This window comes from Epinephelus fuscoguttatus, linkage group LG10 (assembly GCF_011397635.1).
Source record: "Epinephelus fuscoguttatus linkage group LG10, E.fuscoguttatus.final_Chr_v1".
In the NCBI taxonomy this organism is placed as follows: domain Eukaryota; kingdom Metazoa; phylum Chordata; class Actinopteri; order Perciformes; family Serranidae; genus Epinephelus; species Epinephelus fuscoguttatus.
Genome location: NC_064761.1, coordinates 4,129,147 through 4,149,885, shown reverse-complemented (window position 1 = coordinate 4,149,885; position 20,739 = coordinate 4,129,147). Strand labels below are relative to the sequence as shown.

General features: G+C 40.2%; 1 protein-coding gene across 2 annotated transcripts in view; it reads right to left on the bottom strand.

The window, feature by feature from the left end:
• nlgn1 (neuroligin 1) overlaps positions 1–20,739 on the bottom strand; it is a 528,571-nt gene that overhangs the window by 465,031 nt on the left and 42,801 nt on the right. Inside the window, exons 2-3 of one of the 2 annotated variants that reach the window (XM_049588039.1) lie at positions 8,839–9,899; positions 7,901–7,960 (exon numbers count right to left, since the gene is read on the bottom strand). In XM_049588039.1, coding sequence (XP_049443996.1) covers positions 7,901–7,960; positions 8,839–9,373 — 595 coding nt within the window. In that variant the 5' untranslated portion in view covers positions 9,374–9,899. The remainder of the gene's footprint in view (positions 1–7,900; positions 7,961–8,838; positions 9,900–20,739) is intronic. The other variant, XM_049588040.1, reaches the window with a different exon arrangement.

The following is a 20,739-nucleotide window of genomic DNA, read 5'->3' as shown; positions in this document are numbered from 1 at the left end:
ACATTAAAGAAAATTAATTTGCCCGCAGAACTTCTTAAGACCTTTTATTCCTGCTCCATTGAGAGCGTTTTAACATACAATATCACAGCATGGTATGCATTTCTATGTGATTATGAGTGTGATTACGTATGTGTGAGTGTGAGTGTGCACGTGCATACATGTGTACATGTGTACATGTATACAGTAGCTCAGTGAAGCCCTTTTCCCACTGCACAAAAACACACTAACACCCTCTAACTTTTGTATTTAATGTGAAAAGGTACCCTTGGCATTGAATCCCAGGACAAATGACTGCATAGTCACTGGTATTTATTGGCTCCAGCTCCAATCAGCTTTGATTGGCAGTGATGAAGATACATGCTTTTCTTAGCTCCTTTGTTGGCACATTGTAACAACGGACCACCCCAAAATACCATTCATGTCCGTCAAAGTAGCAATTAAACAAAGTTCTGAATTTAGTCAGCACCTAGCCTGAGAGAGGGACTGAAAAAGGGCGAGATAAAAAAAAATGAAGTAACCCTAACATTTTCACTGGCCTTTTTGCTGCTTTCTGCTGATTACTAACCAGTTTCCGGGCCTGTCTGTGACATCAAAAGTGACATAAAAGTAAAAAAGAAAAAACAGAAACGCACCCTTGTGTACTGTCTGCAGAGCTTTGTACAAGGCTCTTGTCTACTGGCAATGGGAAAGCAATCTATCACTTATTTAAAATGGGTTTTGCCACATTTAAAAACCTACATAAACATGCTAATTTTGGTGGAACAAGGATATTAAATGGGGTGTCTGTAGCCAGCATACATACACTTCATACCCTGCACAGACAACACTATCAAAAGACAAGAACATCAATATTAGATGACTGATCCCAACCCTGTGTTGTATTAGACAACTTTTTTTCAATGTCCGTTACGTATGCTTTAAAAATCTCATTATCTACAATATCTGACATACCAACTACGTATGTTAACATTATGGGAAAACTGTAGTTATGACAAAAAAAGGTATGATAAAGATATAAAATTAGATAATGTAGGTATAAATTACAATTAGATTAATAGGTATAAAAAAATGATTAAGGTTGTTAGGTTACAACTTACAAGAAAGCACCAGCCAATAAGCCCTTTTCTAAATTGATGGCTTCACATAATGTTGTAGTACAACTACTGTTGTAGTTGTATAGACAATGACAATGAACATATTTGAACTTAACTAGTTAGTAGTTCGTAGTTTGAGATTGTTTGTTACCAGCTGGCACCCATATTGTCTTTGATGGAAAAATGTCCAAGCTTGCATTTTGTCACCCACTAACTGGAGCATTTATTGGTTCAGTGTGTTGCAGTGCATTCTGGTACTTGCAGGTTTTCAACTTCTTGAGCAAAAGCAAATGCCATAGCCCTTTTTCTGTTTTCTCATGTGGCACCAATTTCAAAAGTATTTGCATCTTTCTACTGCACAGATGGCCCAGTTTTATGTAAAGACCATCTTGACAGCACTAAAATACTTCTTTTAATGAAAGTGTTTTTAAATCCTGATGAATATTCATACTGCTCGCATTAACAACAAATAAATTTTTGGAATATTTTTTTACTTTCAAAGCTTCTGACACTGTGATTCTTACTTCAATAACTGTTACACTATGGCCTTACTAGAATTATAAATGGAACTTATAAATGGCCTTACAATTACATTCAGTGTGTTAACATTAATGGATGTATATCTGATAGGGATACTATAACATGTGGAGTCCCACAAGGGTCTATTCTAGGACCTCTCCTATTTCTTATTCACGTCAATGACCTGGCTGCAGCATCGTCCTCAGTGTTCCCAGTACTTTATACCGGTGATGATTCATTTCTCTCCCATATTAATTTCCCTGTGCTTATGACCAATGCCAGCTCTGATTTAGCAAAAAAAAAAAAAAAAAAAAAAAATCCAAATGGGTACACTTAAAAAAAAATCTCTTAATGTTATAAAATCTAATTTTATCATATTTCCAACAATTACATCTACTCTTATTTCTCACTAAAGGTCTCATCCACAAGTTTCCTTAGAGTACTGATGAAACTAAAAGCTGAAATAATAATCATACTCAGTCTGTTTGCCATGACCTGACTAAATCTATTTTATTTTTTTTTTATTATTGGCAAAATAAAAAAGTGTGGTTCATCAGAAATTCTTCATAAGCTTTATATTCTACAAATAAGGTTTTGTAGATTTGCCACATTTAGCAGGATGACTGAAAATTAAGCCCCTCTCTTCAATCAGCTCAAACGTCTATCAATATTTAACATATATAAAATTCAAACACTTATTTTCATTTATATAAAATTGCATTAGCCCGATAAGCTTCTCACATCTTGCAATGTATTCTTTCAGTCTAATGGTAAGATACATAATTGTAATACAAGACATGCCAAATTGTTACAACTCTGATTGCTTGCAATGGACTCTGTCAGTTCTCTATTAGCAATAGGGGGGCAGCTATGGAACAGTTAAATTTAAATTACAATCCAGTCTACCTCTCTCATGAATATTAAATATAGGTGAAGGTCCCGTTTGATGAACCACACTATTCAAACTGATCATATTATGCACTCACTCATACACAAACATACCCACTTCATAATTGTATTTATTCTATGTATTTACTTGATTTATTTTGCTTTATTTTGCTTATTGACCATTTGTTTGCTTGTCTTTTTTTTCTTGATTACATGACTTTTGTATTTGCTTATCATGCTTACTGAGGTGAGATTCCTTAAAAGCCACTAGTGCTCCCTTAAATCTCATCTGCACAACTAGATCCTTGTTGTTGTCCTTTGTTCTTTTTCTTTTGTGCAAATAAACCTTAACCTAAAATAGCTGCTATTTGAGTCTGCAAATGGAAGTCTAACTTTATTTATTTATTCATTTGTTTATTTTTTACATGTGATGAATATTTCTAAGATCTCCCCTCACCAAGCTGTAGGAAACTGAAGGGTGCTACATTTCCTCTGGATGGTTTGCTTTGCACTGCCTGGATTTTAAAAAGCATCATTAGCAACCACGACCTCCTCTGCTCCGGAACTGCCCACCTAGTTATGCCTACGTGTAATTGTGTGTTTGTTTTGCATCTGCATGGTGAAAGGGAGAGAAAGAGTGTAAGGATTTTTTTCTTTTTTTTAATCTGTGGGTCCAAAATTTACTTTTTACTAGGGATGCACCGAATATTCAGTAACCGAATATATTCGGCCGAATATTGCAAAAAAACACACATTCGGTATTCGCTGGAATAAGTTTAAAGCAAGACCGAATAATAGCAGCGTTTTTTGATCAATCAAACAGTGTGCCGTGACGGGCTGAGTAAAATGTCGGTAGTGTGGCGATCCGCCCGTCACGGCACTCGCATTTGCAACTAAAAATAGTTTTGAGCGAGCAAAATAGGCTTAAATCATTCAGCATGCTGTGCGAGCAGCCTACAGATTTCAACCAGCAGCAGAAACGAAAGGCGAATCCCACCGATTGTGGGTTGAACGGGGGTCACAGACAGTAATGCATTCCTGTCAAATACGCCGGCCATTGGCTTACCGGCGACGGGAAGTCGGTTCCAATAATATCCTCTTCTTGGCGTGTGGACTGCCCAGAAGTACCTGAACAGCCGAGCCAGCCGAACACAGGTATGTGACGTGTCAGAGGAGAGACGAGCCGTTCACGGCCCACAAACCTCACCGCACTTTAGGGACTGTTCTTTACCTATGAAGGGACTTGTCAGGGGAGGAGGGTGGCTGGTTGATTTTTATTTTATTTATTTTGATCCCCCCTATGTTAATCACTTATTGATGCTGTTTTTGATGTATGAAGAAGTCAATAAGTAATTTATTCCATTGAAATATCATTGATGTATTATAGAAAAGTGATTTATCTTTTTATAAATGACAAAAGGCACATCTGCCTCATTTTCGCTGTGGCATCGTGATACTACTCAGAACCGTGATACTTTCACTGGTATCGTACCGTGGGATCCAATTTTGGTACCGTGACAACACTAATCTGGAGGGGGTTCATCTGCAAAAACTAATGAAAAACTAAACAACAATATTTGGTACTCGGTATTCGGCCAAGCGTTTAATATTATTCGGCTTTGGCCACAAATTTTCATTTCGGTGCATCCCTACTTTTTAGCAGTTTGATTAAAAATGTGCACGGGTGAATGTGAAACACTGTAAGCATTTGCTCTCATTGGGCCTCATGCAAGAAACAATATACAAACAAAATTTCTCTTATGTTGTTCATGTCCACAATTTATTCTTGTTTTGTTGGTACCCATTGAATCCTGGGATTCACCAGTGTTTTCTTTTTATTGCTGTTCTCTTTGGTGAGAGGATTTTTTATGATTGGTCGAGAGCACTCTTAACCAGGGTAGGAGAAAAAAGACTTTCTGTCACAGTCCAGAAACTTATATCCAACACACGAAAAAAACAACTTTTATTTTTGAGGAACATTAATAAAAATGCATAAATATGACAAATTTGAATTTAGATTATGTTTTAGAGTAATTATAATAATTTGATTATTACATTTCAGGGCTAAAGAAATACTATACTTAGTCCATTATGCCCAATTACTGTAATTCCAGTTACTGTGCATCTGTACTTTATAGTAATGTACTTTAATAGGAATTTGAGGAACTATTATTTTATCTGAGTATTTTAATCTCATGTTTTCTACTTCAACAGTTATTTGATGACTTTAGTCACTAGTTACTTTACAAATTAAGATTTTTGCATACAAACCATATGAAAATATACAAGTGCAGCTGAAACAACAAGCCCAGGGGTCTGCAACCTTCACCATCAAAAGAGCCATTTTTGACCAAAAATGATCAAATAAAATCTGCCACAACACATATTTAAGCCTTATAATGAAGGTAACCTATTAAGTCTAAATTAGCCTATATTAATCATCTTAATGAGTATTCATTAATGTGTTTTACCACAAGGTGGCTACTGTGCATGACACCATTTACGATGATTGAGAACTTTGACTTTACAGAGCTGAAAGTGAAAGCAAGGAAATCTGGCCACGCACCACTAAACTATCGATTTTATTCTAAGAGTTTTTAGGATTTTAGCATCCATAGCTAACCAGCTAGGAAGATTCAAGACTAGCCACTGCTACCAAGATTCAACAAAATTTCAAAGAAAAGATGCCAGCTTTAGTTGCTGAAAGGCTGAAAACATTTTTTTTGGTGTGTGTATATATATATATATATATATATGTGTGTGTGTGTGTGTGTGTGTGTGTGTGTATATATATATATATTGGTATGTAGGCTTCACAGTTTTACAATTGGAGAATGCAATAAATAATAGAAAAGAAATATTGAATAAAAATTAAAATGTTAAACAAAAGATAGTTATTCATTTCCATTAAATTTTTGTGTGTGTCAAAGCTACAGGGAGAGACTCGCAAGAAACTAAAGAGCAGCATGTGGCTCCAGAGCCATAAGTTGCCCACCCCTGAACTGGTCAATAAATTAGAAAATTAATTAGCTATGTTTTTAAAAGTTAGTCATTTTTTATGCAAAAACATTTCATGGTTCCAGCTTCTCATGTATATGTATGAGGACTTGCTGATTTACCCTTTAATTATTTTCATTTATTAAATTTATTCAAACTTTTCTGCATGAGTGCTTTTACGTTTAATACTTCAATACATTTTTGCGACTGTACTTAGATACTTTTACTTAAGTAACATTTTTAATGCAGGACTTTTAATAGTAACAAAGTATATTTAGAGTGTGGTATAAGCACTTTAACTTAAATAAAGGATCTGAATACTTGCTCCACCAATGTACAGCATCAAAAATGTTTTGTTGTTGCTGGGGTTTTGATTTTCCCGCAACACCAGTACTGATACATTAAAATCACATTTACTTTGTTTAATAGTATGTTGATTTCACTTCTGCTGAACTCCCTCTTACAGCCTTTTTTTGGTGGCATCTCTCCAATTCTTGAGCATGTGTCAGAGTCTTTGCACACGACAACACACCTGCCCTTACAGTGTAGTATATAGTGTTTAGGGAACATTACCTATGCTAATATGTGACTTATGATCAAGTGGGATTCATCATTCAGCACACCTGGGTTAGAGCAGGTTTGGATGCTTAAGGACGTTTGGTGCATCTCAAGTTGACTTCCCTAATATGTTCTCTTCAAAAGAAAAGTGTTTCTCTAAATCAGGTCCTGTTTTAACTGTCTGCGATCATTATATCAAGCTTCTAATCTGTGCACAGATGAGCAATAATGAGTCATAGACCTTCTCTTCTAACACAGTAGTCTTCAAAAAGTATGTTTACACTTAAATTTGAGGTAATACAGATATCATTGTTCACACTGCCTACTGTAAAAGAAATATTCAAAGTGGCCTGCATACATTTATGCCAATTTGTGTACACTTTAATTACCTTTGGGCTACTGTATAGAAGAGCACACATACTGTATAGAGCTTCACCTAATGAAGTGCATACTGTGAGAGTACTGTCTATAGAGTTGAGTGGTTTCCTGACATTTCACAAGCATTAATTCTTTTTTTTCTCAGTGCACAGCCAGTGGGTAATAAACTGAAGCCAAAGAAACAAACCCAAGCAAAGCAGCTTCTACTGTAACAAGGCCACAGATCGGCCATCTTGCTTTGCTTTTATTTGTACAAGAGACATTGTTTTCTAAACCTAAGCTCCTTTTCCAGAAAAAAAAAATCCACAACAGATTGTCTGGGTCTTGGTTTTATAATGATGATTTCCCATGCTGTGTGACTAATATGTAAGCTTCTGTAATCTCCTAGTTTAAATGCATCTCCCCTCTGTGTATCTGTGTGCAACACATTTAAGGAGAGGGGAGGTTAGAATGTACATGTATCTGTGTAGTAAGAAGAGGAGGATAAGTGATAATGCAGGCCGCTGCCAAGAAAATGACATTAACACCCAGACCTTATCAAGGACACTGTCAGCAACTGTCTCTCTCTCTCAGACACACACTCTCACTCTCACACAAACCACAAACATTTACACACACAAAAACGTGCACACACCCATGGAGTGAGAGGCTGAGAGACAGGGAGAGAAAGACAGAGGGGAGGAGGAGGGCATTATCTTGATGAAACAGTGCTTGATACAGTAGGCCGAGCCAACCTCAACACAGCTCCGCTTTCTTTTAATGGAGATTACACAGTCAAGGTCCAGCCTGAGCTCATCTTGTTCAACACTACACACAACTACATCACCGTAAGTGTGTGTGTGTGTGTGTGTGTGTGTGTGTGTGTGTGTGTGTGTGTGTGACAGTGTGCCTGATCTAATATGCTGCTATCTCCTCACACATCAACTATCATTACTACACACCTTCTGACCCCTGATCTGGAAGCCAATCAGATCTCCCAATCTTGCTGACCAATGAGAGCACACATCAATGGACGAGGGAGTGCGGTGCAACACTGTCTCGCCAGCACAAGGTCTACAAATCACAAGGCGGATTCAGGGTTGTTGTAGCAAACATGTTCTTGCTAATATCTGCAGATCAAATGGTCCTGACCAAGTCTGACAATTCTGGAATGGTCTTTCCTGCTTTACTCGCTTATGCTTTCTGAAGTGCGTTAGGAATTTTCAGAGAGAGGAAGACTAGTTCTGACAGCATGGTTTTCCTTCTTTGGTTTTTAAAATTGGCCTTAAATTTACTTCCAGGTAGCGTTTAAAAGGTCCTGTCTCTTAAATTTAGCATTCTGAAACCCTGCAGATGCCCTGAGTCGAGACCTGAATAATTCGTAGACCTTGATTTCATGGTTGCTCCCCGTTGTACCACATATATCTACTTTTATTTTCCTCCTTCTTTCCGTGGCATTGTATAGGTTGCGTTCAGATCATACATACCTCCTTGTCTACATATTTTCTTGCCCGGTTTCCTGGCACATTCCTTGGATATTCTTTTGACTGTAAAATGAATAAAAGACTAAAGAATAACATGGAGCCCCTGGACGCGCAATGTACACAGGAGCTGGCATGCACACACACACACACACACGCACACACACACACACACACACACACAAATACTGATATAAATACACATACCCACACACACGCACACACACACGCACGCACACACACACACACACACACACAAAGCTGGCTGACTGAAAAAGAAAAAAGGAAGGAAAGGGAGAAATAAAGACAGATGAAACACACCAGCTCAATCAGCGCAGTATTCAGTCTATCAGTCGGCTGGCCAGTCATTCAGCCAGTCAGCCAAATCAATCGGTGATGATTGTGACAACGACTGTCTTGTTTAATGAACTGTAGCCATTGTGGTGGAGCACAATAGGCTATGATGAGCTACAGACATGAGGGAGGGGAGGGAGTCCGCAGAGGAGGGCAAATAAGGCAATACGGAGAAAGAGGAGCGGAGTAGAAGGAGTAAGAGGAGCAACAGGATGGTGGAAGAGGAGGAAAGGTTGGAAAATGGAAGGAAAAAATTGGGGCAGCTGTGGAGCGAGATAAAAGGAGGATTAATCGGCCTCAATGGATGCCACACACACACACACACACACACGCATGAACACTGTTTCACAAAACTCTCACACACTCATGTACTGTAAGCAGTGTCATGCACATTTAAACATGCACAAAGTCATGCTTTCCCTCTACTGACAGACAGACGAGGACAGAGACAGAAATGCACTCTCACATAGATAAAACACACCCCGACAACACATCCTTCTCTCTACCAGAATGTTGTGGGGTCTATACCCTCCGCCCCGCCACCCGCTGTCCCCACAGTCATCCTGCCCTGGGCCCGCAGGCTAACTCACCATCCTCAGTGGGGACATAGATGTTAATATAGAGACAGTCCTCGCTCTGGTCCTGGACATATGTGGACACCACGTCGATGCTGTTAGTGAACCACACCGGCAGCATCACATCCGGCAGGCGGCCCTCCACGATGCTCTGAGGGCACACCGGGGCAAAGTGTGTGGCATTGCGGATCTCCGGCCATGACGCCGGGGGCTCAGGTGGCTGAAAACGGCGCTCTCCGGTGGGTGGAGCGGCGTACGGGACACCTAGAAACTGCACAACAGGACCCAGGATCTCATTGTTGAGCTCCTTCTTAACGCCACGCAGCTTGCCGTACGTGGTGGTGACCACAGGGTCGTTCTCGTCAAGTTTCTGAGCCATCACGGTGGCCAGAGATGCCTGCAGCAGCATCAGTCCCAGCCATATTAGAGAGGACACCCGCCGGCCGCTGCTTAAGGAACCTTCAAGCCTTACATATGCCATCATCCTGCTCCCACTCTTGGCAGTCTGGAGCTGACACCCAGTCCTTGAATGGTGCCTCCACTGGGACATAGCTGCTACTCCTGTTTTTCAACTTGTTCGCTGCGTCCTCTCTTGTCCTTTCCGAGTGAAAATTCCTTATTTTCTATCTCTCACTTACGCCATGCAGATGCAAACACAAACACACAGTCACACTAAAATCACATTCACACACAGGCATATGTGAGTGGGTAACTCCGGAGCAGAAGAAGTTGCGGTTGCTAATGATCCTTTTTAAAATCCAGGCAGTTCAAACCATCCGGTGTAACTGTAGCAGCCATCAGTTTCTTATAGCTCGGTGAAGGTTAGTCTGGGAAATATTCCTCACAATATGGAAAATATTCCTCACAAAGGTCCTGCCAACAACCACTGCAACGAAGAAGAAAACAGCAAAGACATCTTTAAGCTCCACTTCTCAGAAAGTAGATAAGCCAGACAGTGATGAGGGTTTCCATCATTTCGAGATGACGGCCATGTACAGCAGCTGGAGCAGGAGTAACAGTGCAGTGGTTGTAGTGATTACACTTGGCGTAGTTCGGTCTGCTCCAAAGTCTGTCCCCTGCAAGACAGAGACAAAGAAACAATCAGCGTTCACACAAAGAGACGTAATGATCTTCTCATTCAATATCTTTTATTTTCACTTTGCCTCCTGCAAGACATTAAAATATCAACAATTAGCAAGAGGGCCATTTGATTTGTGTTATACCCACATGCAGAAGCAATCAATCTATTTAAGAGGAACATAACGTCTATTTATAGCACACAACAGTAGATTATATTACTCAACAGATTAACAAGCAAGGTGTGCATCAGTATGCTTGGTGACAGATGTTTCCTGGTTATGGTAAAGTCCGTCCTACATTTTAATTGTATACCCTACCCTTAATGCAGAGCTGTCAGTGTCACTTTCTGTGCTATAGTGAGTAAGGATAGTTTTGGGAGAGAGCCATAGCCCTGAATGCATTCTGCCAGCAGTAATAAGACTTACAGTAAAAACTCCAGGCGTTCAGAATAAAAGTGGATATTGCGACAGGTTTTTAAATGCCACCACTCAGTGCCAGTGTAAAAGGTAGTGTGGGAGTTATGTAGTAAAGCACGAAGTCATATTGTGAAGGTCAAGGTGTTGGATGGGTGTGTAACATGCTCGACTTTAATGCAGGAGACCAGATTTTCCCCTAACTATATCCTTAACCCCGCCCTTAACCATACAATAGCTAGCACAAGCAAATATTGTAGACTGTAGGGATTTTAAAGACAGCATTGAAGAAAGAAAAAAGTAATTGTTCATAGTTGAGTTAAACTTATTTGACAAGAATTCAACTAGAGCAGGAAAACATACAGGCATATATGACATTGTCAGGGATAGCACGATAAAAGGCCCAGTTGCACAAAGCACCTTAAGTTAAGATTTTCCTTAATGTCCTAGATAAGGTTTCCTTGAGATAAAATCATTTACACAAAACATCCTTAAGTCTTCTCCTTAAAGGGATAGTGCACCCAAAAATGAAAATTCAGCCATTATCTACTCACCCTCATGCTGAGGAAGGCCGTGGTGAAGTTTAAGAGTCCTCACATCTCTTGCGGGGGGAGCGGCTAGCACACCTAATAGCTGACGGCGCCCCAGACTAACGTCCAAGAACACAAAATTGAAACCACAAATTATCTCCAACATCCTCATCCGTAGTGATCCAGGTGTCCTGAAGCCCCGACATAAAAAGTCATATGAGCTCTATTTTTAGCCTCACTGTAGCCTGTAGCTCTGACTGCTTCTCTGTGCTCATGTGTGCGTGCTCAGGGTGATCGGTGATGCACGGTCTCTGAAGAGCAGAAATCTCGTCAGTACTGATGTCCAGATTCTCAAGTGTAGGCATCGCCAATTTCCAGTCTGAGCAGCAAAGACTTTCCTCATCCGTTGGCATTGCTTTGCATTTGAAACAACTACACCATCAGGTTTCCAGTGCTCGACTCTGGTATTCTGTGGCTGGCTGAGGCTCATGAGCTGCAGCGGCTGCTTCGTCCAGTAGCCTGAGTTCCGCGTCCATATACTCGGGCTCAAACAAATACGGCTCAACAAAGAAATGCTGTTCCTCCTCAGTTTCAAAGTCTTCAGACATGTTGGGCTGTCCTTTGCTAAAAGACCTTAGTGCAAATTATCTTTTAGCTACTGTGGTTACTGCTGTCTCTCTCTGCGGTGCACGTGTCACGTGATGTAAACACAGGTAAGCAAAGCTCATGCTTTCACTGGTCTTGCGCAAGGGCGCACATGTGGGCGCGGAGCACAGAGAAGCAGTCAGAGCTACAGGCTACAGTGAGGCTAAAAACAGAGTTCATATGACGTTTTTCGAAACAACTTTTTATGTCGGGGCTGCAGCACACTTGGATCACTATGGATGAGGATGTTGGAGATATTTTGTGGTTTCAATTTTGTGTTCTTGGACGTTAGTCTGGGGTGCTGTCAGCCATTAGGTGTGCTAGCCGCTCCCCCCGCCAATCTCCGCAAGGGATGTGAGGACTCTAAAACTTCACCAGGGCATTCCTCAGCATGAGGGAGAGTAGATAATGGCTGAATTTTCATTTTTGGGTGCACTATCCCTTTAAGGTTTCCTTAAAATGTTTACTTAACGACTAACATTTTTCTCATTAATTTGGTCTTGTACTTAAGGAATTGCTTAAAGTTTGTTAAACTATTGGACCTTGGTAACCCAAAAAACATAAGGTCCCTTTGACTCTATGTTAACTGCAACATGACTGGGGAATCTCACACTTGTCCATTATTATGTTCAAATACATGACAGTAAGAGGATGAAGTACATGTAAGGGATATTTTGACACATGAATTCTGTGTTGAAAATCAAAGTTGAATATGGTTGACACTTCCAAAAATATGTATCATTTGTAGGCCATGTTACTGCTTTTGATGACCTGAATGTTTGCCCTTACAGAACTATATTTGAAGTGATATTGTGAGAATAAAGTACAAGTCATAAGGCATAGTTTGATGTATGATTTGTGCATTTTTTGCACCAGATTTAAGTTTTCTGGTTAGTTGATTGTCAGAAAAAAGTTTTCTTATGCTTGTGAATGATTTGGGTCAGACGACTTAGGGGCGACACACATCTCTGGTATATGCTGCCTGTCAAATCACCCATGCCTATCGTTTTTTAATGTGACTCCGCCAGTCCCCTAGGATGGCCTTGCAGCCAGTTTTTTCCAGTGGCCAGTTGCATTATTGCAGCAAACAAATCCCCTGCAGCCCAAAAAGAATTTTCCCCATAGACCACCATTATAAAGGAGGGTTTACATTTGTAAAACTTTCCTGCGGCCAAGAAAAACATCTGTGACATCATCACAATAATAAGTCTATGAGCTGTGCAGGAACTTGTGGATGGGACCAACAGGAGAAACACTACTGGGTATATTCAGAATGATGCATATGGTGGAAGTAAACCTGGAAGCTAGAAACTTTCTTTTGACACAGGCGCCAGACAAGCAACTCCATTACGATGAAGTGGCACCATCTTGGGATTCAGTATCTAGGTATTATTACACATCTATGGAGCCCACACATCAGCATGTCTAAATATGCAATTGTCCTATTTTCCAGTGTTGACATGCATCTACTCTCCAAAAAGGACACCAATTATCATAATTGTTCTTCAGATCAGCACACCTTAGCTACTGTGCCTTGACTACTACTTGTCTAGTGGGATATGGTTATCATATAATGCAATGCAACATGCATGTGTTACATGTGATTGCTGTTACTGTTGGTAGAAGACAAGAAAATGTTTCCTGTTTTACAAACATTTTGCAAAGAACACAAAAAAGAGAGAGTCCAATAATTAGTCTTTTTCTCACATCTAAAATATTTGTCCCATTTCAGGGCTCCATGCTTCGGGAAACCATCCATTTTGTGTAATTAGTTGCTGTGCATGCAAGGCAGCCAACTGTTTTGCAATAAATAAAAATCAAGGGAAGGAAGAATAAGATTTGTTTTAAACTTCAAAAAGCATTTACAGAGATTTAAATGCACAATAGTAGTGAAATTAAAATATATAATGTGTGGTAAAAAAGATAAAATAAATAAAAAACAACTGCTGAGACAAGGAAGCAAATGAATGGAAATAAAGCCAAATTCATTTCTTGCCTTAAAGAACCAGAGAGGAGGTATTTTCAGTAGGAAATCTATATGCATGTTCGTGTGTGTGTGTGTGTGTGTGTGTGTGTGCGTGCGTGCGTGTTTGAGATGTAGAACATGAAAGCTAGTCTTCCTCAGTATATGTTTTTGTATTTTTTTTCCACACTGCTTAGGAGTCAGTGTTCCACCTGGATGAGCTCACCTTCAGATTTCATACTCTGAGGAAATCCTATTTAGCTACACACACACACACACACACACACACACCCTTCAACGAGCTTAAACACCATGGGATGAGGGAGATACGACGTGATTACACACATGTACAGAGATACACACTGTGGGCTATAGACATACTGTAGCTCACATTTATATGTGAAACCACACCAAATTCTCCTCTCAGCAACACACACACACACACACACACACACACACACACACACACACACACACGCACACATTCCAGACAGAAAGGTGGGAAATGAGTGAGGTATGAAACAACAAGGAGTACAGACGTTTACAACATCAGCAGCAGGAGAATCATAATGGGAAGAAAAGGGCGAAAAAGACAAGAGATATAGATCAAACTGGAGTGTGCGATATACAGACAAGAGGTGTACACTCCCAATTTCTGTGTGCGTGTGTGCATGAGAGAGTGTTTGATCATGGATAATTTAGCGTGCACCACAAGCTAACTGAAGGTAATTAGAGAAACATGATAAGAACAGGGGAAAGTTAGGATCTGAAACCAAGATATGAATTTATGTATCAGTCAACACACACACACACACACACACACACACACACACACACACACACACACAAACAAGCATATAGATTTCCTACTGAAAATACCTCCTCTGTGGTTCTTTAAAACGCGCACACACACACACACACACACCACAAAAACATATCAAGAAATACAAGAAGAATAATCGAATTGGTGTCCATAGAGGGTCTGATTACTGAGTAATAAGTGTTTGCAGAATATTTATTGTAACTGAAAAGTGAATTCCATGCAACATGTGTCTGTTTTCTCAGTATTTCAAAGTCGTACACAGTAACAGTTTGATTCAGTAGCCCTTTTTAGACAGGAATTGTGCAAATTTGCAGGACAGCCCAATCAGTCTTTTTTCAGCATTGGCAGTATAAAAGCAAAATCGGGGAGTGCAGCACAATGCCGCCTACCTACTTTTGTTTATACAAAATGTGCCTTTTTCGGGGCAGTCGGGGCGTGTGAACAAGTAACAAAACGCGTAGCTCAGCGTGTGACGTAACAAGTGACGTGGGAGGGAAGCTGCAGCTAGTCAGTCCTTCGGCTATTCTCTCCCATTCTTCACCGTCCCTGTCATCTGACCGTTAATGGCCTCTTCGTTTGGGAGAGCAAGGAGGGCATGCAATTCCTTGTGTCCACAGTTGCTCATCTTTACAGTGTCTGTCAGGTTTGTGTTTCCCTCTTGCTACTAGCTGCTCGCTAATTCCTGCTATCAGCTCTTTCCTGTTTATCCACCGCCAGTGGCTCGCACATGCGGCGTCATCAACAGCTCCTCCCACAAGTCTTCAACAGCCCCACCCGTTGTGGAAGGCCGCCTCGGTCTGTTTAAACTAAAAGGGTTCCGCCAATATGACTACCCTACAAGGTGGAAAATTGGGCACCTCGGATCAACTCGCCAATCTGGCTCTGTGTGTCTAAACGCTCACAGCTTGCCGGCAAAACGGTCCAACATTCACAGAAAATCTGTCAGTGTAAAAGGGGCTAGTGACTAAAATCTTTCTATACTAGCAGCTCCCAAACTCTTTTCATCCCCTATAGACACCTAAAAAACTTGACTCAAAACAATCTGCTCCACTAGAAATTATGTTACATATATTATGAAGATTACATTCAGAAGCAACCTTTTTTATGACTGAATGAACCAAACAATATTCTGTCAGTGTTGTGGTCAAAACCATGTAAATCAAGATAAAGTCGTGACCAAGACTTGAGTGTTTTGAGACCGAGATAAGACCAAGACTTTGGTGGGTTGAGATCAAGTCAAGACTAAGACCAAGACCAGTGTAAGTCCCACACTTATGATAAAATCAATCAATCGATCAATCAAGCACACAGTGTCACATTGAATTATACAAGGTACAGTTTACTGAACTATGATCCCACCAGATCCTTTAACTTGTGCAGCAAGTAGTTTAGCCACATTGTTGGCTGATGCTTTATACTTGTCTATGTTTCCGGATGCATCTGGTGATCCGTGGTTTCTGATTTTTGAATGATTTAATTGTCCACACATCCTGATCTCAACAAGAAAGCTGTATGGTTACTCCTCCCAAACACGGGCAGTTTCACTCTGCAGCCACCTCTAGACAGTGTATTGTAGTGATCGATAGAAGGAACAGGAGAGCAGCTCATTTTCCCACTGTCACACCATTCCTTATTCACTGTAAAGCACATGCCTACTCTCCTTCTCTGGCCAGAGTACTCTGCTCTGTTGGATCAGCATGTAGAAAAAGAGCCTCCTGGTTGAATGGTGCTGTCCAGGATTTAGCCAAGTTTTGGTGAATCAAAGCATATCACAGTTCCTGATATCCTGCTGGAAACTGGTGTATCTTCAAACACCCTTACAATGGCCGGCAGGATGCTTGTTGAGCTGGTGCCCATCTCATCCATCTTTTCCTTGACGTTTACATTTAAAAACCTTGACCCGCCTAGCTAGTAGAAGTCAGATGTCGGCAGAAGGAATGTCTACAGACTGGTGAGTTGAATTCCTTATCCTGATGAGTGACTCACAGCCACAAACCACCACAGTTCAACGCCAGGCACAGCAAGCACCACTCAGACTTGCAAAAAATTCACAAGAGCATAAATTTAGCTTGAAGTTAGCGAAGCAAACAAAGAGAGAATGTCCGATGAAACGTCCCCATCTACATCATGAATGTGGAACATGTAAACCAGAGTCACCCCTTAAATCGATCTGAAAGATCCACATTGCCATCACGCCTAAAGAAAACAAATGAGACAAATGAAAATTTCTCCTTTTATTTTGCACAGGCAATTCCAGTAGTTGTAATCTTGACCAGTCTTGAAATAAAATCCGAGTCCACTCTCAGACTAGACCAAAGTAACGTAACCACACCTTGCCATCAACTGTACTGTTATTCCGTGTATATTCATCACAAACCTTTTCCTGTACTCTTGCTCCCCAACTTCACTAGAATGATTCCTCCTCTTTCTTGCCGTGTTTGCCTGCTCTATCTCTGTGTCCAAATCTGCCAGCTATATTTGTGAGTGAAGACCTAAATTCACTAGCGATGATCATGTGCTCTATTTCTGTTTGAAGTCTGGGGAGTGGTGGTTTTAATGAGGAACATGGCTGCACCATCACACTGCACAGTCAAAAAGAATATTTTAGAACCATTTTGCTGCAGAAAGAAATACTGAGAAATGCCTTTATTTTGTTGTTCAGATATTAAATTACCTAACATTGCAACTGCACTCAGCAGGAATACACAGGTGTGACTTCACTTACCACTTATTACACAAACAGTATGTACAAACAGATACACATCAGACTATTTTCACACAAGGTTTGTTTGAGTCAACTCGATCGTCCCCATCTTCAACACTGCTACTCTGCTTTCACACTTGTTTACTCTTGTTGGGAATAGCAGCTGTTTACCATTGTAACTAGAAACACATTTTGAACTCTGCTGTGACATATCCAGGACTTTTGGGGAACAAGACACATGTGGACGGAGCCATGTGAGCATGACTGAAAGGAGCATATCCATTCTTAACTGTTGCTAACTGATGTCAGACCTTCAGGTGAACTGTATCACTTCTTGGGCCAAACCAAGGTTCAGAAAAAAACATACATTTTGCAAATGTATAGGCTGGTTCTGCATGATTCAGCACAACCTACGAGCAGGGGCGATTGCTCTGAGACAACAAAGGAGGCCAAACTATGCACTATTGAATTTAAAATAAAAATTTACATTGCATTAAACGTGCGCAAGGATGCGTTTAACATCATGACTATGATGTTCAAATGTCAGCTGTTTATCACCAGTTCTAAAATACTTGATACATACAATGTACACCTGTCACACATTCTCATGTCAGCACAGTGGACCCGGAGCCTCCAAGCATTCCTTTGAGACAGCGCTGAGCAGGTTTTTTTCATGCAGCAAAGCGAGTCGGTGATTGGATAAATGCGACAAAATCGTCACTTCCAGGGAGGCTCAGCTTCCCTGGGACCTAATGGAGTGGTAGGCGGGAGAGGATGTATGCATGAGGTGTCCACATATGAACACTCCAACATGGCCTCAAACCATGTGCTCAACAAGAGTCACGCTGCATTGTTACTCTAGGTCCAGACATGGAATTACTGAACAGGCCTACCAGGTAAAGGCCCAGAGGCCTCCCTGACATTCATTTGCCAAAGAGTGGCTCAAATTAACATGTACCAATGAGAAATAGACTCAAAATAACCACAAAGAGAAACAAAAACACCACAGAGAGCCACAAAACAACCCAAAAATACACAAAATGACTCCAAAGAGAAACAAAGTGACATTAAAGAGACACAAAAACAACCCAAAACAAACAAGATGAGCTCTAAGAGACAAAAAAACAACCAAAAAATACACAAAAACACCATAAAGAAGTACAAAATGAGACACATACATCCCCAACATACACACAATGACCTCAAAGAAACACAAAATTGCCACACAGAGATACAAAACCACAAAAACATGCAAAAATCACCACAAAGTCTGTTTGTCTTGCTCCCGTGTACGAGAGCCGGTGGGGCCTTTTGCATATCTGTGCCCAGGTGCCATTTATCTCATAATCTGCCCATGCATAAACATATAAAGGGTATGTCTATATCAGTGACATGGTGAAACACAGGCAATCACTGTGTGCTTCTGGCACAGAATCAGCTGAGCTGTGGCAGTACTGTGAGATAAACAAGCAAGAGGGAAAAGATGAGAGTGATAAAGGATTGGTTGAAAAATAGCATGGCTGGTGGGGGACAGCTTCTGCCAATAATTACAACACAAGCCCATCCTTCAACACTGTTCTCAACTAAATGGATATAAAAATAAACTAGAATTACCGCCTCATGCTTGTATGCCTTTGCGAACCCATCAAGTCACAGTTATAGTTTACATACATGTCTGTTAAAACATGGAGGCTTCATACACATCTTCCCCCTGGCAACACAAAAGATTCTTACAAACAGCACAGCTTCAAAGTGAACACACAAGGTCACAGTGACCTTTGACCACAGAAATTTAATCCGTTTATCACTGAGTTCAAGTGGACGTTTGTGCCAAATTTGAAGAAACTCCATCAAAGTAGTCTTGAAATACAGTATTTACCAGAACTGTCATAATTAGCATATTCCTGAACGGTGGCCAAAAACATGTTTTATGAGGTCACAGTGATCTTGATCTTTGACCTTTGGATGTTTGTGCCAAATTTGAGTAAATTCACTCAAGGGGAATTCTTGAGACATTGTGCTCACCAGAATGAAAGGGGTGCAATTTGTCAAGGGATTCTTGAGATATTGTATTCACGAGAGTGGGACGGACAGATGGACAAACATCATGTCTCTAGAGGGGGGTATCGCTGGCATGGAGGCATAAAACTATCCCAAAACAATCAAAATGCTCTTTGGGCAAGGTTTCATACCCGCTGACACCTGAATACATACACACAGAGTCACTCAAACACACTAACTCAGTGATGACAAACATAGCAAGTAACTTTATTTCTAGTGTTATTCCACCTTTTCTGCCAGATTGCAGCTCCAGTCATCTTTCAAAAGTCTCCACAGACTCTCTCTCTCTCTCTCTCTCTTTCTCTCTCTCTCTCTCTCCCCTTCACACACACACACACACACACACACAAATTTTCTTTATGAAGGCTGGAAAATCTACACATCTGCACTCTTGAGTGAAAACACTAACCTGATAAAATTGAATAAATCTAAGTAGTAATCTAAATAGTTTGATTTATAGGGTATGTAATGTCATCCTCATTGGTCACATGTTAAGATGATGTAAAATGTATAAAAAAACCCCACAGATTAGGGCAACATTAAATAGTTTCCTTTTATTGTATATATGGAAGCCTGTATCGTGTATACGATACACTTTCATTGTATGAAATCATGTTAGCTGCCATGTTGATGCTAGAGGATAAAGCTGCTTCAGCGGCCACCTTTAAAAGTCAGCAGTTTTTGTTATTTGTTCAGGGACACAGAAGAATTGCCTGCTAAACCTCTTTTACTTTTAGCAAACTGAAGCATGCTAAATGGTCCCTTTGGATCATGTCAAACGAGGAAACCAGCAAAATATACCCACATTTTCTTTATATTGATGGAAAATTACAACATTTTCAAACACAGCAGGCTGTTGGAACTGAAAATCACCACTAAATATTCATGCAGACATGCTTTGGATCACAAAAGGCTGAAGAAAATATCCAGTAAATGTCCAGCATGTTCCTCCTAACTTTATTTAAATGCCCCTGAATCCCTATTTTCTCATTCAACTTTTTCTGGTGAGCTTTAGGAAAATACTACATAAACACCTAATTTTGGTTTTAGTTATTTTACAGAGAGATTTTATTTTATTTTATTTTTTGAAGTAGGCTAGTCTCAATATTGAAAGATGTCACATTGTTCTGAGTCCCAATGTATGATTAGAGATATGAAGCAAAATTTGATAATGTTGTGGAATTTCATTTTGATTATTGCCTTTTTTAGTCATGACTAGGCTATTTGATGTTATACAGAAGTACTCAGGATTTGAAACCAATTTTTTGGGACTTAAAATCCTGCAAATTAAGTACTTCATTGTTCCATCATACGCAGATTTTTATGATGTATCTTATGTCATTTTGTCAAAAACATGGAGCTTTTTGTGTGTGAAAGTTAAAAGCAGGTTTTCATTACCCGTCTTAACAATTTACATGTTCGACACTAACATGTAAATTGTAACACCTTCATATTTAGGAGCAACCAGTTTTCCCATGATTTTGGGTGGCAAGATCACATCTCGTTTTCTGTTGATGCAAAGCTGAAGCAGAATTTGGTGGCATGGCTTATCCTTGATGTAATGTATATAAAGAGTAGTAGAATGCACTGAAGTCATCACTGATTTCTGTTGGGTCAGTACACAGTTCACCAGTAATGGACTCAATATATAGGGTATATTGAGATATTGCAGATTGCAATCAGATGAAACTTCTCCC